Source organism: Mus pahari, chromosome 19 (assembly GCF_900095145.1).
Source record: "Mus pahari chromosome 19, PAHARI_EIJ_v1.1, whole genome shotgun sequence".
NCBI lineage: Eukaryota > Metazoa > Chordata > Mammalia > Rodentia > Muridae > Mus > Mus pahari.
Window position 1 is genome coordinate 57,906,866 of NC_034608.1, and position 18,579 is coordinate 57,925,444.

General features: G+C 37.3%; 1 protein-coding gene across 4 annotated transcripts in view; it reads left to right on the plus strand.

The window, feature by feature from the left end:
• Pcm1 (pericentriolar material 1) overlaps positions 1 to 18,279 on the plus strand; it is a 94,137-nt gene extending 75,858 nt beyond the window's left edge. For 3 of the 4 annotated variants that reach the window (XM_021219919.2, XM_029532262.1, XM_029532263.1), the window contains 10 exons: positions 277 to 411; positions 6,031 to 6,228; positions 9,213 to 9,275; positions 9,521 to 9,656; positions 10,084 to 10,244; positions 11,637 to 11,709; positions 12,989 to 13,245; positions 14,871 to 14,963; positions 15,045 to 15,159; positions 16,199 to 18,278. In XM_021219919.2, coding sequence (XP_021075578.1) covers positions 277 to 411; positions 6,031 to 6,228; positions 9,213 to 9,275; positions 9,521 to 9,656; positions 10,084 to 10,244; positions 11,637 to 11,709; positions 12,989 to 13,245; positions 14,871 to 14,963; positions 15,045 to 15,159; positions 16,199 to 16,224 — 1,257 coding nt within the window. In that variant the 3' untranslated portion in view covers positions 16,225 to 18,278. Of the gene's footprint in view, positions 1 to 276; positions 412 to 6,030; positions 6,229 to 9,212; positions 9,276 to 9,520; positions 9,657 to 10,083; positions 10,245 to 11,636; positions 11,710 to 12,988; positions 13,246 to 14,870; positions 14,964 to 15,044; positions 15,160 to 16,198 lie in introns of all 4 variants that reach the window. The other variant, XM_021219920.2, reaches the window with a different exon arrangement.
• The last annotated feature ends 300 nt before the right edge of the window (positions 18,280 to 18,579 follow it).

Below are 18,579 nucleotides of genomic sequence, written 5' to 3' on the forward strand. Positions count from 1 at the left end.
GAACTCAGAAATCCGCCTGCCTCTGCCTCCCGAGTGCTGGGATTAAAGGCGTGCACCACCACGCCCGGCTATTGGTCATTTTCTGGTGTGTGGGTTAAAAATCGCCAAACCTTTCAGTGTGTATACTATAGAGTGGCTACGCTTACGAATGAATCTTCCAACTCTTTATCACACAAATGAGAAACTATGCAAGAGAAACGAATTTCAAGTTGTGTAGATTAATATTTTTTAAATAATAGATAAGTATATATCCTAACCTACTCGGGTTTTTCTTAGGAGCACATGGATGAAGTATGTTCATCACAGCTTCTCACTTCAGTAAGACGTATGGTCTTGACCCTTACCCAACAGAATGATGAGAGCAAAGAGTTTGTGAAGTTCTTTCATAAACAACTAGGAAGTATATTACAGGTAAGAGTTTATTTTTGTATGAGTTACCTATATTCCATTTGGTTAGGGCTCTTACCGTTTTCTGATATTAGAGAACTGATTCAGTTATCCATCCTGATACTCAGTTTAGATGGCATTTTAATATCTCTTTTAGTTACCAAGTATAAGAGGACTTTCTGTATTATCTCCAGGGACTATCCCAACTTCGATAAAATATTATTAGTTTAAAGGGACTGGAGGGATGGCTCAGCTGTTAAGAGCACTCGCTGCTCTCCGAAGGACCTGGGTTTGGTTCCCAGCACGAACGTCAGGTGGCTCATCACTGCCTGTGACCCCAGCTCCAGGGCTTGGGTGTTACGCACTGTTCTCATTTTTTTTAAGGCATCTGTACACACTTGGCACACTCACATAGATAGGTGCACATACATATGACTAAAAATGTTTAAATTTACTGGTTTGGTATTCTACCAATAAGAAGAGTTCAAAACTGAAATGCTGATAGCATGCTGTGATTTAATTTTAAATAATATGAGAAATTTTAGACACTAGAAACCAGCCTCTTTAATTAGAAAAACTACTTAGAGCATAACAGTAATTTTTTAAAACTATATGTTTTAATAAAATTTGGATAACTGGCATTTCATTCTCATCACTTTTTTTTAGAGACCTTTAAGCTCTTCTCTCTTAGATATTCATAAAAAAGATGGGAGTTATCCGTTACTGTGGACTTTGGTCATCCCACTATGACTCACAATGAGCCTTCTGTTTTATACTTATTTTCTGACTTCCTTTATTTCTTTCCCTCTTATACTGCCCAGCCTCTAATAATCTTGTTTATAACATAATGCGGTGATAGGTTATCTTTAGTGGGCTTGAGCCAAGGTGTACACCTGAGAAAAAAATGAGCATGCAGCAGATCTGATGTAAAAGGAAGTTTATTGAGGGAAGGGAGAGGAGGAGGAGCTGGGGAAGAGAGAGAGGCAGACGAGAGAGAAAGGGAGCACCAGAAACAGACTGCTAGGGTCCTTTTATCTGCCCACTGCACACACCTGCCACACCTAGTAGCATGCATGGCATCAAGCTACAAGGTCCCTGAGAGCAGGCAGGCCAGTGGCATTGTCTCTACACTAACAACTGTCCTATCCTGTGTTTAGATAAACTGCAGCTTTCAATTATATTGAGGCCATGGTTCTCAACTAGAGAAGATTTTTGTTTCCTGGAAAAGATTTGACAGTGTCTGTAGCTGTTTTGTTTTATTTACCAGATAAGATGGGAGAGAAATAAGAAAAGGAGGAAGTGATGCACTAGTTAGTGGCCAGGCATGCTGCTAAACCTATGTGATGTTTATCTTTTCCATTATGATGACCTAAATATTTTCACATTGAGATAGTTAAGTGATGGATATTGCTACTCTACATTAAGTAATACATTTTTCTCTTAATGTGAAGTTCTCTAAGAAATTTTGTTTTGCTTCCTGTTTCAGAGCTTAAACTGGTTTTTAACCAACATAATATTTTGATTATTTGGGAATTTCACATAATGCACCAAAATCACATTCACTTTTCAGCCTTTCCAGGTCTGCACCTTCATGAGCCCTTCCCCAAAACAGAAATGAATTAAAAAAAAAAAAGAGAGAGAGACAAAAAACCCCCACCGAGTTCAGTTTATGTTGCCCATATATTCAGTGGACCATGGTTAAACAGCCAGTGGCCAGTTCCTTACAGAAAATTGAGTCCTTTCCCCATCCCACCCCACCAGAAGCCATCAAAGTGTAGAGCTACACTTTGTCACAATTTTTAAGTGTTCTCTTCAATGGCTTCTTGTTTAGACTGTGTGTGTGTGTGTGTGTGTGTGTGTGTGTGTGTGTGTATGTGAGAGAGAGAGAGAGAGAGAGAGAGAGAGAGAGAGAGAGAGAGAGAGTATGTGGGAAGCACTGAGGGATGGGGAAAGAGTTGTCACAGTAGTCTTCTGTGGCTCTTATTTTCAGCTATGAGTCTATAGTCATTGATCCCACTGCCAAAGAAGCCTCATTACAGTCAGCAGCAGCTTGGATCCTAGATTTACACATGGTTTCTGGGGACAGCATGGACCACAGACATCCACATGGCCTCTGGCGGCAACCTGGCAGCCTCAGCTTGGTCTTCAAAGGCAGTACAGACCATGGACAGTATCATGGTCTTCAGGGGCAACACAGGCCACAGACATCAACATGATTTCTTGCAGCAGCACAGACCACAGACATCCACAGGGCCTTCAGGGGTATCATAGCCCAGGGCTGTCAACATGGCCCCTGACCACATCAGGGCCACAGAGATCAACATGGCTTCAGGTGGCAGCCCAGGCCATGGGCATCCATTTATCCTCTGGCAATAAAGTGGAGCAAGAACATCAACATCGTCTCAGACAGTAGCACATAAACCAACATAACCTCCAGCGGTAGCATGGACTACAGATATTACTGTGGCCCACCACCACCACCACAGGCCTCAGCATGGTCTCAGGCGGCATCATAGACCACAGACATCCACTTGGACCACAGGCATCAAGACAGCCTGGGCAGGAGCACGGACCATGGACCTTCTGCCCTGGCAGCACAAAGGCTGAGCCTGCTCAAGCTCTAGGGTGTAGCCCTACTCAGCAGCAACATGCTCACAGCTTTACATGCAAATAGTCATTGCAACTAGTTGTTGATCTGGTTCAAGGTTTCTGATTTTTGACACACCATAAATACTGGACCATCACTGATACTCATCTCACATATCCAGAGTCAGGATGCTCTTGTGGCTAGGTAGGGCTTCTGGGAGCAGGATCTGCCTGAGCTACAAACTGCCACACAGCTCCCTGCCCTCAGTGTGTGAGGCTCACCAGGCATGACAGTTGTGTTCACAGCCTGTGGGCAGTAATGGGCCTTTTGCTCTTCCCAGCCGGAGCAGCAGGAACTCTGAGGCTCCATACTGGGGCTGCCTGCCCTACTCAGGAATGCCATGTTGTTTGGTGCAGCTGCACTCTCAGATCATGCCTCTACCCTTCTAGAGCCTCCATGGGTCTCTTAGACTGCTCTGAGGTCCCTCAGCTGCCATCATCAGTCCAAGAACTCTGCCTTACACCTTTGGGGGCTTAAAAGGTAATCTTTAGGGAAAAACTCTTTGTTAAGGACAGTCATTAATCATCACCCACAGGTCCACAGAAAACTGAGCTGGAGGATCCATCCCTCTGTAAGCCAGTCAGTTCCTTCTGGAACCATCTCAGCCCTATGACCCTGGTACTTGGGCCCACTTGACCCCACAAGTTGCCTCTTAAACTGTTTAAGTGTAGTACTATCACTTTGTCTTTTAGCTAATTTAAAATCTGAGGGAGGAACTAATTTTCTTCATTTTAATCTTCCATTTTGTTAGTATTAAGACTAAAGAACAAATTCAATAATAATCTCAAAGTTGTTCTGACTTTTGTTTATAGTGTTGACACATAATTTATAAGGTATATAACTTATCAATGATCTTGTATTTTGTAGAATAGGATTTATTAACATGAAATAGAAAGATAAATAAGGTATTCTTAAGGAAATATCTGAAGTATTAAAAATACTTAAGATAACTGATAGGTAATGACTTTTTTATAAATATAACTACCTTATTCTAAGAGCGAGAAATAACTATTTTAATATATGGTTAAAAGAAATTATTCATAACTCATTTTTAGTCTATTTGTTCAACCCTTTTTGACTTTGCTTTTTTTTCCTGATTTTTATCACAGGGTCAAGTCTGTTAAGAGCAAAAGCTAATTTAAACTTTACCTAGAATCTTTCTTTCTCCCCTCTTCTTTCCTTCTCTCCCTCTATTTTTATTTGTTTTTTTTTTTTAGTGTGAGATTCTAATTTGACTTCTCCTTCTGTCTTATGAGATCTGTTCTGACACTTTGTGTCTCTTAGCATGCATGCTCCTCTTTGTAGTGCTGGAACTCACTCTGAAGACCAGAATGGCCTCAAACTCAGATACACCTGCTTTTGACTCCTGAATTCGTGCTCATTCTGTGGTTGTATAGATAGTGGTTTTGTGTTATTTTCTTTTGGGGCTTGGGGCAAGGTTACATCATAGTTACCTTTTCTCTAAGTAACATAGCTCCCAGGTTTGCAAGAAAGAGAAAGGGAAGTCCTTTGTGATAACACATTTGTTCATTAGATGGTGCTGAGTGTCAACTTGAATAGAACTAATGATTACTTGTAAACTGAAGAAAATTTAAACGAGAATGACTGGTATAAAGAAGAAACCAGCAGTAATTGGAGCCATGTAAGTGAGGAAGACGATCCTCACTGAGTACTTAATGACTTAGTAATGTAGTGCATAAATAGTCCCTACATGTACTCTCTGGGAACTTTTGGGAGTAGTCTGTTTATATTAAGCAAGTACTGTATTTATAGTAACTGTATGCTCTTTTCTTCCCCAGCTCTTAACTAGGGCTAGGAATATTCGTGCTTTGTAATAAGAATATTTTATAGTAGTACTAATCTCTCTATATAACCATGGCTATTAATTTCAAGTTTTCCAGTACTTAAAAAAATATTAGGAACAAGTACAACAATGCTAGATATATTACTGTGGATATGAGGAACCACAGGAGCTCTTAACCCATATGCAGAGAACACCAAGTGTACAAGTAATAGTATTATACAGCCTGAACAGGATCTACCCTTTGTATTTAGGAATATATACATATGTGTGTGTGCAAACACACACATTAATCTGCACATACATACACATTTATATATGTGTCCTATTTAGAGTTTCTATTGTTGCAGTGAAACACCATGGCCAGAAACCAAGTTGTGGAGGAAAAGGGTGTACAGGGTTTATTTGGCTTATACTTTCATGGTATTTGTCAGCAGTTACTGCAGGAAGGAATTGAAGGAAGTCAGTACAGGAACTCAAACAGGTCAGGATCCTGAAGAGGGAGCTGGTACAGAAGCCATGGAGGGGTGCTGTTTACTGGCTTTTTATTTTAAGATTTATTTATTTGTATGTGAGTACACTGTCATTGTCTTCAGACACACCAGAACAGGGCATCAGATCCCATTACAGATACTTGTGAGCCACCATGTGGTTGCTGGGAATTAAACTCTGGAAGAGCAGTGGATGCTCTTAACTGCTGAGCTATCTCTCCTGCCTCTGCTTACTGGCTTTTTTGTTGTTGTTGTTGTTACATGGCTTGCTTAGCCTGCTTTCTTATAGAAGAACCCAGGACCACCAGCCCAAGGATGGCACCACCCACAATGGGCTTGGCCCTCCCCTGTTTATCACTTATTGAGAAAATGCCTTACAGCTGGATCTCATAGAGACATGTCCTCAGCTGTGACTCCTTCCTCTCTGATGACACACACCCTACCACCCTGTACAGTATTTAACAATAATTAATGAAAAACAGTGAAAGAGAGCAAGGACAGGAATGTTTGGAGGGAGGAAAAGGAAGGGAGAAATAAAATTATATTAAAATCTCAAAAAACAAATGATAGATATATCTATATGCATAGAAAATATTAGAAATACTGGTTTTTCTCTGGGCAGTTATTTTAACCTTTAAAGTTACTTGTTTTGTTTTATACACGGTCGAAGTTTACTGTGACCTTACAATTATCTCTTTAAACAGGATTCACTAGCAAAATTTGCAGGCAGAAAACTGAAAGACTGTGGAGAAGATCTTCTTGTGGAGATCTCTGAAGTGTTGTTTAATGAGTTGGCTTTCTTTAAGCTCATGCAAGACTTGGATAATAATAGCATAGCTGTTAAACAGAGGTGCAAGAGGAAAATTGAAGCGGCTGGAGTGAGGCAGTCTTATGCAAAAGAGGTAAGTTTCACTTTGCCTGTAAGAATAGCTATTGTTAGCTTATAAATACAGGTCTTGGTTAGTATTAATAAATAAACTTTTGTTTATCCTTTACAAGAACTGTTCTTTTTAGTAAAACCAGTTAGTCAGCATGTGTCTACATACCAGACTTAGGATTCACAAGGCAAGATAAAAGACAGGAATTGGTGCTTACTGTGAATTGTGAGATGCCCAATTCATTTTAGTATTGCTTATTAAGAGCTCTAAAGAGGGGAGAATTCGAATCTTGTTCCTGGCCAGCTTTCCTACCATAGTTGTTGACAAATGCCATAAAGTTTCCAAGAATATGTGTCATAAGGAAGTAGCTTCCAGTCTACAAATACATGTGTTCATTGGCTAGAGTTTTAGTTTAGTTTTTGTTTTTTTTAAATTTATTCACTTTATGTCATGCTCACTGCCCTTATTCTCTGTCATCCCTCTCCCCTTCTCCTTTGAGAGGGTGGAGTCCTCCTTAAGTATTCCCCAACTTTGGCACATCGAGTCTCTGCGGGGCTAGGTCCATCCTCTCCCACTGAGGCCAGAGAAGGCAGCCCAGCTAGAAGAACATAGCCCATTTATAGCCAACAGCTTTTGGGTTAGTTTAAAAGTCCGCCTGTTCTAGTTCTCTTGTTTTTCTGCCTTTTTAATTGTGACTGCATGCAAAACTAGATCAGTTAGTTCTTCTGTAATGTAAGGCTTATTAGGAGGCTTTCTCATAGTAGGCACCTTTTCCTTACAACTTACCATGAGAAGGGGAAGCAGGCCAAGACCCAGGCAGAAAAAGAGAGAAACTCTTTTTTAAAAATCTAAAATAGAGTTAGGCCATCTTTGCCACATTGCTTCTGTTTTTATTCTAGATTTAGATTGATTTCAAACATTGCCAAGTTCTTAAGGAAGATAAAGCAGCAAAATCCCATAGTAAGTTTCTGGAAGGGTCTTTCAGTCTCTCTCGAGTAGGCAATCTCAGGAAGGTCTTCCCAGATCCTGAACTAGGAGCTGACCTCAAAGACTAGAGTTCTTCATGAGGAAAACTCATTGTAGTGATTCTAAGGCAGGGCTGAGCATAAAGGCACAAGTGCATTAAGGAGAGTGGTGACCTGAGCTGCTGATAGAGTGGGAATAGAGGACTTGCCTGGTGTACATGTAAGCTCTGAATCAAGCTAATGCCAAAGGAAGTGGTGTGGTAAGAATGTAGGAAGTGAGGTCATAGGGAGAGTAAAGCCCAAGGGACTGTGTTTGAGAAATTTTTATATGGTCTAAACATTGTGGAAAAGACTAAAGTAGAATAATAGAATAACATTACTTCATGTAAGTTTAAAATAATCTTCTAGATAACATTAAGTAGGGATTGTCAGAGTAGAAATGGAATTGAGTAGACCAGTTAGAAATTGTAATTTTCCAGGTTAGAAATTACAAGGGAGCTAGTTGAAGTTAAGTCTGGTTCTCCCTCCTAGCCCATGCTCCCAGAAATAAGACTCAGACTCAAAATATAGTTATACTCTGGCCATCTTGCTAGGCTCTTCTCTCACTAGAATTATAACTTAAGATAATGTATTTATTTTAATCTACGTTCTGCTACGTGGGAGGTTACCTGTGTTCAGGTCTCATGAGTCAGTCTTGTCACATCTTCCTGGTGAACTCGCCTGCCTGGCTCTATGTCAGGATTCTCTCTGCCTCCCAGGTGTCCCACCTTCTGTTCTACCCTTTCTTACAGGCTGTATATTTCTTTTTAACTGACAGGTGATGTATGCATAGAATTCTTTCATGTATACATAGTATTCTTATGTATACATAAAATATTCTCTCTCTACAATGTAGAGCAGTGGCTTAGAAGTTAAGAGTCCTTACTGCTCTCTCATAAGATGTGGGTTCAGTTCCCAGCATGTACATGGCTCATAACTACCTATAAGTCCGGTTCTAGAGAATCTTAAATCTTTTTCTGGCCTCCTTGGGCACCAGCCAGGAATGCGGTACACATACATACATGTAAACAAAATTTTTGTATACCTGGGTATGGTGATGCATGCCATTAATCTCAGCATTTGGGAAACAGAGGCATAAGGATCTCTGAGTTCAAGGCCATCCTAGTTTACATAGTAAGTTCTAGAACAGGCAGGGCTACATAGCTCCTATCTCAAAAAACAAAACAAAACAAAACAAAAAAAAACCCAAAAAACCCTTCCTACACATAAATAAAATAATCTTTAAAAGAAAGAAGTGTTAAGCTGGACCAAGGAGATGATTCAGTGAGCAAAGAAAGGACTTGGATTAAACATGAGAACCCATTTCAAATCCCTAGAACCCATGTAAAACACAGACATGGTTGTGTATGCCTGTAACTTCAGTACTTCTACGGCAGGACAGGAGAATCCCTGGAAGGTTGACAGACACCCTGTTTAGGTCTATAGCAGCAGACAACAGAATGGACATCTCAGGAGCACCATGTGAGGTTATCTTCTCATTTCCACAGACACACACTACACATACACTTTTTAAAAGAAAGACGGGTGGGGGAGGGGATAGGGGATTTTTGGAGGGGAAACTAGGAAAGGAGATAACATTTGAAATGTAAATAAAGAAAATATCTACTAAAAAAGAAAATAATCTCATGAAAAAAGAAAGACAAACATTAAGAGAGGATAATGAGCAGGTGATAGGGCACGCCGTTTATATGTGTAACATTGAGAAATAATAAATATAGAGTACGCCGTCTATATGTGTAACATTGAGAAATAATAAATATAGAGTACGCCGTCTATATGTCTAACATTGAGAAATAATAGAGTATGCCGTTTATACGTGTAACATTGAGAAATAATAAATTTTTTAAAGGAATGATAAGTTAAAGTCTTTAGTGGTTTAGATGTGGATAACGACAGGCAACAAAGACTTATTTATTGAGACTTAGAAAAATTGGAATTACAAAAATGTTCTTGCTAAATTCTTCTCAATTGATTTGCTATTAGGCCAAAAGGATTCTTGAAGGAGATCATGGCTCACCTGCTGGAGAGATTGATGATGAAGACAAAGTATGTGCTAATTAGTATCCATCATTAATGCTTTTAGAACAAAATGAAATGTTAAAAGCTTTTATCTTTTTTACAATTAAAGTATGTAGTTAAATCTCTTTTCTTCTGAAAAAACATGTTTTTTCTTTTAAAAAAAGTAGAATATCAAAGGTAATCAGTTGACAGTGACTTCTGTTGCTGTGAAAGCTCTACCATACATACCTTTTTAAGTACTCTAAGGAGTTAATTATCTGTATTGCTCACAGGACAAGGATGAGACTGAAACTGTTAAGCAGACTCAGACTTCAGAGGTATATGATGCTAAAGGTCCCAAAAATGTAAGATCTGATGTTTCTGATCAAGAAGAAGATGAAGAAAGTGAACGGTGTCCAGTGTCTATTAGTAAGTTTAAAGGCTTTAAACATTTATACATATGCTTTCTATAGTTCACTTGAAGTTTATAGGGGTGCAGTGAGTATTGTGTCAAACTCTGGATTTGCATCCCAGTACCATTTGACTGACTGATCTGTGTGACCTAACTAAATTACCTTGCCACTGAGCACCACAGCTTCTAGTGTGCACTGATTTGAGTACTTCAGATATGGTGTAGAAAGTACCTGCGCCACTCAGTGATGTAATAGACAGTAGCCATTCCTAAGATTGACTGGGTAGATTTAACGGTGCACAACAGAAGGAGACCAATGTAGAATAGGGTACTTTAAGTCCAGGAGTTAGTACCAACAGCACAGTGAGACTCTCATCTACACCCTGTCCCCAATCCTGAAGATTAAGTTGTGAGTTAACTAAAATTTGTATGTAATCAATTTAGATCTATCTAAAGCTGAAAGTCAGGCTTTAACTAATTATGGAAGTGGAGAAGATGAGAATGAGGATGAAGAAATGGAAGACTTTGAAGAGAGTCCTGTGGATGTCCAGACGTCACTTCAGGCTAACACTGAAACCACAGAAGAAAATGAACATGACAGTCAGGTATTTTGTTAGAAACCACTCCTATTTCAGCTACTGAAAAGAAGAGCCTTCTGAAAGCTGTTAAAGTGTATACTTTTTTCCATTGTTATTTTCAGGGATCAAAAAATATTTATTAAAAAATTAGTATATGATTTGAAACATGCCTGCCTGTGGCATTTGTATTTAATCCCAGCACTCTGGAATCAAAAGTGTGCATATCTCTCATGAGTTCAAGGCCAGCCAGAGCTACATAAGGAGACCGTGTCTCAAAAGCAAAAAAAACATCTGAAGCATTGGTCTTATTTTATATCTAATAATCTTTAAGACAGTTCATCTTCTTTGTAACAAGTTGTAAAACTATTGGATAACTTTATAAGATCTGAATTTTTAGTTGAAGTTTTATATTTTCTCTTGGTCACGAATTAGAATAGTATGTAACAAGCATACATCACTCTGCCTTTACTTTAGCCCAAGAGAATACAGCTGATACAGTTTCTTCTGTTGTGTCTGCTGAACTTTGCGTGTAAGACTTACAGAGATGTACTCTGTATGTGAGATATACACACGCATATACGTAGTTTGCAGTGAATGGCATGGCTTCCTTGGAGTAGGCAGCTTGCACTGGGACAGCTGTGGACCTTTGCTGGTCCTTTCCTGAGTGCTTTCCTCAGAACATGCTCTCCCTCTCCACCTTTGCTCTAGCCGTTGTGTTGCTGGTGTTCTTAAGTTACATGGATCGAGTAGGCATCCCAGCATTATGTAGACTGACACTAACTAAACCCTTATTTTCGGTGTGATTTTTTTTTTTTTTTTTAACTATGTCCTTATGCATTTTTTAAAATTCTACCTCTCTCTACTCCTACCTTTTATATGAAGCTAATTCAGGTCTCTCAAGTGTAATCTTCCATGAAACACTAGAAATCAGTCCTTCCTTGAAAGACTAGAACTACCACCAGCATCCCTCCTTGTAACCACTACCCTACCATCACAGTCCTCCCTAGTTTGGGGGGGGGGTTCCCTTGTGGGATGAGTCTCAGATCCTGTTTCTCCCTCTGCGACAACCACTTGACTTTGTTCATCTGCCTTTTCTTTCTCTCTTCTGTGTCAATTCACTTAGAGGTTACAAATATATCCTTTAATTTTGAGAGAAAATCCCGAGAAAAGTAATAAAAACTTGTAGGATCTGTTTTAGTCCTGTCATTTAAATTATTTCGTGTTTTAAATGCAAATGGTTTTAGTTACCCATCTTTTAATTGTTAACTAAATCCTCCTTGAAACTCTTTAGATACTTTTACATTTCCTGTTTTATAGCCCTGGGGTTGGATACAAACCACACAGCATTATTTTTTTTTTTTCCTATTGGGAAAATATATTTTAAGGTCTTCTTACTATTAAAACATTTTTCTCTTTTAGGTTCTGCAACATGATCTTGAAAAAACACCAGAAAGTACAAATGTACCATCAGACCAAGAACCAACTAGTAAGAGTAAGAAATCTAAACAACCCTAACTTTGATTCTTTAAAATATTTTCTTTGTCCTTAAACTAAAAAAGTAGTTTTTAATTTGTAGCTAATGTAAGTATACGTGTAAAGGCATTTTGGACTTGATGTCTATCTTTATTCTTCTGGTTTATATTTTATAAGAGAAAAAGATGTAAGAAAACAGGGATTGGTTAATTTTTGTTGTTTAATTTAGTATAGTGTTTTGAAACAGGATCTCATGTAGCCCGGGCTGGCCTTTATTTTTTTATTTTTATTTTATTAATTTATTTTTTTTGTGGCCTTGAACTCTTTATAGAGTTTGAAGATAACCTCAATCCTCCTGCCTCTCCCCTCCTGAGTCATTGAATTGCAGGTGCATGCATGCATGCACCCATATTGTGCCTCTAACTAGCAATTATTTTCCATTTCTGTGTGTGTTTGTATATTTATTTTGAGGCAGGGTCTCTGTATAAATCAGACTATCCTCCACCTTGAGAAATCTGTCTGTCTCTGTTTCCTGCATTGTGGGGTTAAAGACATGGGTCCTTGCTCAGTACGATTATCTTTATGGTTGTGTATTCATTTTTTTAAAAGATTTTATTTATTTTATGTATATGAATACACTGAAGCTATCTTCAGACATACCATAAGAGGGCATCAGATCCCGTTATAGATAGTTGTGAGCCACCATGTAGTTGCTGGGAGTTGAACTCAGGACGTCTGGAAGAGCAGTCTTAACCTCTGAGCTCTCTCTCTCCAGTTCCCATTTATTCATTTTTTTTTAATGCATATGTACCTAAGTCTGTGTACATGTGTCACATGAATGTAGTGCCCTCAGAGGGTACTAGACCATCTGGAACCGTGTGAACTGCTTGCTGTGGCCCTGGGAGCTGGCCCCTGTCCTGTGTGAAAGCAGCACATGCTTGGAACTGACAAGCCATCTCCTCAGTACCCCAAACCCCTTTATAGACATTTGACAAATATTATCTTACAGAAAATTTATCCAGCACAAGTGGGAGTAGTGTGTTTTGTTTCCATTTGTTTTAAAATAATATTCATTCTAGGGCTTTAGTCTTAAAACAGCCTTGAAAATTTTAAATTAAAATGTTCCTAGCCACATCTGTTGGATTAACTTGGGAACCATGAGTAAGAAGAAGGGATACGGATCTTTTGGGTCTTACATGTCATGATTACTCTTTCAAATACTTGGTCCTTAGTGTTACAGAGTAAAATTGAGCAAACGCTTCATTCCTCTAATGCTCAGACTTTTCTTTTAATGGCAGATGAACAAGACCGCTCTCCTGTGAAACCTTGTTATCTCAATATCTTGGAAAATGAACAACAGTTAAATAGTGCTACCCATAAGGACTCGCTTACTACTACTGATTCATCTAAACAGCCTGACCCTCTGCCATTACCCTTGACTGCAAGTGAAAGCTTAGTGCCTAGAGTCAAAGAAGTTAAATCTGCTCAGGAAACTCCCGAGAGCTCTCTGGCTGGAAGTCCTGACACTGAATCTCCAGTATTAGTGAATGACTATGTATGTAGTCTTTACATTTCCACATATTTTTGCTTTTGCATGTCTGTATATTTCATTTTCAAGAATAATACATTGAATATATAAATCAAACTTTGCTTAAGCTTAGAACCTGTCAGAACATTTATTCTTTAAAACTTACTTTGATAGTAAAGGGATAATAAATTAATGACCATTTCAAATTCTGAAAGATTTTATACTTTTAAAAACCAAAAAATTAGTTTTGGGTGACAACTTTTAAGAGAGTTCATGTTTATATCTGAAATGCTAATGACAAATTTTAAATTAGTTAACCTCTTACACTTTTTTTAAAACTTCTTAGCTATTTAGAGCATTTTTGCTTTTTTTTTTTTTAAAGATTTATTTATTATATATAAGTACAATATAGCTGTCTTCAGACACTCCATAAGAGGGCATCAGATCTCATTACAGGTGGTTGTGAGCCACCATACTGTTGCTGGGAATTGAACTCAGGACCTTCGGAATAGTAGTCAGTGCTCTTAACCGCTGAGCCATCTCTCCAGCCCCTATTTAGAGCATTTTTAAATTCTTTGATATACCTAAAGGTTTAAATTTGGGGTATGACAGAAACCTGTTTGACAGAGTCTTTTTATTATTATTATTCTTTTTCCCCCTTTGGTTTTCTGAGTCAGGGTTTCTCTGTGTAACCCTGGCTGTCCTGGAACTCACTCTGTAGTGAGATCTGACCTCGAACCAGAGTTGTCATTTTTATATAGCAAATTACATATCAACGTACCAAGAAATTTCACTTATAATAAAAGTACTGTAGTTTTACTCTGAACCTTGATTTCCTTTAAATTTTATAGCTAACAGGTTAGTTTGCAGGTGTCTGGCTCATATATTTTTTAATATAAAATTTCCTAGCAGAAATGAAAAGTGTATAGCATAGTATTTTAACCCCAGTGGATACAGTGTGTCCCTCTCTTCTTTTTGTTGTTGGGTTTGATTTCTTGAATTTGTTATGTGGGTTGGGCCAATCTGGAACTTGATATTGATAGGTAGACAGACTAGCCTGGAACTTTAGGTGTTCCTCCTGCCTCTGTGCCTTCAGATCTTTTTTAAAAATTAAAATCAATTTTGTTCTTATGTTCTTTCGTAGTAATGGCTTATAGAATGGTCAGAAAGGGAATGCTTCAAAAACATTAGTAGAAACTTACACTTTTAAATGGCTTTATTTTTGTGCTGTGTACACTTATCAAAGATCTGAAATTGCTTGATTTAATCTTTAAAACATTTTGCAGTATTTATTTATTTTATGTGTATGTGTCCTGAGCCCAGTGTGTGTTCCATACAAGTCAAAAGTGGGTATTGGATTCCTCTGGAATTGGAGTTGCAGATGGCTGTGAGCCACCGTCTTGAGAACTGAATCTCAGTCCTTTAGAAGAGCAGCCAGTGGGGTTAACTACTGAGTCATTTCTCCAGCCCCTTTCAAAAATATTTTATTTAATTAGTTGAGAGTGTGCGTGTGCGTGTGCATGCACATGCAAGTGTCCTATCGTGTGTGAAGGTCAGAGACCTGCAGGAATTTGTTCTCATGCTCTGATTTTTGTTTTGTCTTCTAATTAACTTTTTTTTTTTTTTCTCATTATCTCTAACTTATCTCATAGGAAGCAGAATCTGGTAACATAAGTCAAAAGTCCGATGAAGAAGACTTTGTGAAAGTTGAGGATTTGCCGCTCAAACTGACAGTCTATTCAGAGGTATTGGGCTCTCTTCAACTAAGCTTGCCTTTATAACAAATGCTAGGATGAAAGATTATATTTTTAATTTTTGTTCTAAAGGAAGAGCTAAGGAAGAAAATGATAGAAGAAGAACAGAAAAACCATTTATCTGGTGAAATATGTGAAATGCAGACTGAAGAATTAGCTGGAAATTCTCAGATACTGAAAGAACCTGGTAAAAGTTACCAATTTTAATTTTATATTGAAAAATCATGATCCTACCAGTTTAGTTTGTTTTTGAAAATACTATTACTTCCTAGAAAATCTAAGCCTATTATTGGAAAAGGAAATGTTGTGTCAATGGATTCAGGTGCTTGATTCTTTTCAAATTATGTAAGATGTTTTTTATTATTAAAATTTTTAGTTTAATAAAGAACTAGATGCAATGCTAACAGTAATGCTTTATGATTTTTTTTAATGCTTAAAATTCATGTAATATCTTTTATCTCCCTTGTAAAAAGTATGTATTGAGATCCATTCTCCCTCCTGTCATTGTTCACATTATTTTCGGGGTTTTGTCTTTATTGTTTTAAATATCCTTTCACCTTCTTCGATGTAGAAAGTAAAAACCTCTGTTTTTACATTATGAATTTTTATTCAGATAAACGCATTATTATAATTTTAATAATTATACCTTGTTTCCCAAATACACACACACACACACACACACACACACACACACACACACACACACACACGTATATATGCTCATAGTATTCCTCGTATCAAAATCAAAGGATTTTCTTTTTGTTATTCTCTGTCAATAGTTAAAAACGATAAGATTTTCTCTCCTTGTTTCTCTGGACATAGGGTGGTGATGAGAACATTTAGACAGAACAAGAGCTTCTCCTTTCAGCTCTGTTGTGCCCACCCGAGTACATGCCATCAGGAGTAGAGACAGCCTGCCCTAGGGGATAAGGTGCAGCTCCCTCCCTCTTGGTACAGCCTCACGTACTTAAGTCTTTCAAGGAAATTGTTGATAGCTCTTCTGTTTTCTTCCAGCCACTTTTTTATTTGGTTGGCCTCCCATCAGGAAAAACAAATACTCATTCTGTGTTTTGTCAGGGAATTTGAACTAAATTCACATTTTTTTTTATTGTGCTTTTGTATGTAATGTAAAAAGTTTTATGAAAAAGAATTTTAAAAGTAAATTTTAGTAAGTAGTATTTTAATTCAGTAATTTATAAAACATTGATCATTATTCTTCTTTTCAGAGACAGTGGGAGCCCAGAGTATATGAGATGTCTTCAGAGGCTCATCGAACACACGCTCTTACATAGTCAGCACATTTAAAGAGACTCTAAATAAACATTTGTTTTGATCTGTATAAAATGTAAATTAGTTTGACACTGCATTTTTGATGGGTGTGCTAATTTCTGCCCATGGCAGTTTAAAACATTAGAATTTGAATCCTGGACAGATTCAAACCTTGACACACTGTGGGATTTTTCTTTTGTTGTTTTATTTCTTTCTTATGATCTTGACCCCCCACCCCTCATTGTGACATTTGGCGTGTTAACTTTAAAATGTAGTTTTAAATAAAGTTTGAACTTATCTGTAAAGTATGCTTTTGGGAAATTTTGTTGAATTCTATGCAGCAAATTGCTGTTTTTGTAACAACACTATTCAGAAAAAGCAGTGGTCAAAATTTTGAGGAATTCTTATTTCTTCTAATTCTTATTTCTTCTAAAGCTCTGCCTTAGACCAGTCTTCCAGATAATGGTAGTGTTGCTGCTGTTGGGTCTGATGTTCTTGTAGCTCCTGTTCTTATGTGAGAATAAAGCAGATTATGAAGGTAACCAGGAATCTCAGTGGTCTTAGAACATGTTAATAACTCAGACTATATACACAGTTTAGACATTGTTAGTAACTAGAGTTTAACAGAATTATCTATTAGATTAATATTTTTCAGAATTGAAACTGTTGCCTCATTCTAAAAATTAAAAAAATAAAAAGCTTTATATGTATTTCTGTACAGACAAGTAGCATTCTAATTAATTTAAAATAAAAAAAACTCAAGTTAGGATAAATAGAACTAAATTTATGTAATAGAACATTAAGATTTTTAATGCTTATGTACAAAACATGCCTTTTGAGATAATTTAAAACCAAAGCCTAATAATTGTTTTTGTGTGTTTTGAGAGAGAAGCAAGTTCAAGTGTTAAGGAAGTCTCTGTGAGTTATCACTAAGTCAACCAACTTTTGAACAGTGCTTTTTGTCTTCTGATTCTATCCATACTCACCACTTCCTGTAATATCGCAGAGCCAGTTAACCATGAATAATCTGTCAGACTTAAGAGTAGTATGAAGGACTAATTCATTCCAAGTTTTGCTTAAGTTTTTAAGAAGTTGTCTGTAATACTCTGTAAGAACTTATTTGGAATTCTCCCTTGCAGCTGGGCAGTAGTGACACGCATTTAATCCCAGCACCCCAGAGGCAGAGGCTGGTTGTTCAGAGTTCGAGGCCAGCCTTGTTTACAGATTGAATTCTAGGACAGCTGATGTCACATAAAGAAACCATGTCTCAAAACCAAAATAAGTAAATAATAAGATTCTCACTTACTTGATAGCTTAATATAAATGTCCAGTCAGTAAATAAGAAATGATGATTTTTCTCTGAGGACTTTTATTGTATTGTTACTTAATTTAAATTAGGACCATATTTCTCAACCTTCATTAAAATTTATTTGCAAAACTTCTAATCCAGAATTTACCCAGTTGGACAGACTTCAGGGACATTAGACCAGTAATTTATATTATATGTACAAACAAGTTGTGCGTTTTCCAGGCTCAAAACAAGAAACTTCATTTTAATCCTCAAGCCAGGCCTTACAGTGCAGTGCGTTCTCCTTCCCTTTCCTGCTTTGTCTCTTTGCATGCACACAGTGGAGGGCTGTGTTTGATGTTAGCTACCACCAGCATCTGTGAGCTTGATCAAACTGGTTTATTTGACTTATGTTCTACCTGCTATCTATATCTAGTTTGTTGTTTTCATATTTTAGTGGATAATTCAGTTTTAAAACACCCAGAGATTGAGAATAGGCAACGTGTGTAACATGTTTTTTTCTAGTAAGTACTGCTCAGAAGGAAGTTATAGTATTTCTGTTTGTATTAATTTGTAAGTTAAAACTTTGGTTAGTGGTAGAAAAATATCCCAGTAAATAAGATACAACTCTCATGTCGTTAGAGATAATGCTACCATAATAAACTACCCAGACGGTGGAGGTACGCTGTATTTTGTAACATTCACTTTGGGTAAATGCTTTTTCACTGCTAATAAATGTATATCATACATACACTCTGAATTGCATTTTTATTTAAATTGACATGTTCACAGTAGTTCAGAATTTATTGCAAAATTGTGACTTCTTCGTTTTTAATGTTAAAAATTCAGGACATGGAGAAAAAACGACACATGGACCATCAGCATGAATGGAGAGTATTTTTCTTGTGAAGAACACACACTTCATTATTTCTTAGTTGCATTGCTTTTTTAAAATAAATACCTTTGATATATACATAAAAGGAATTTTGAGATTGAATCTACCTTCTGTGGTTTGAAAATAGGAGAATATAAATGTTAAGTATGATGCAG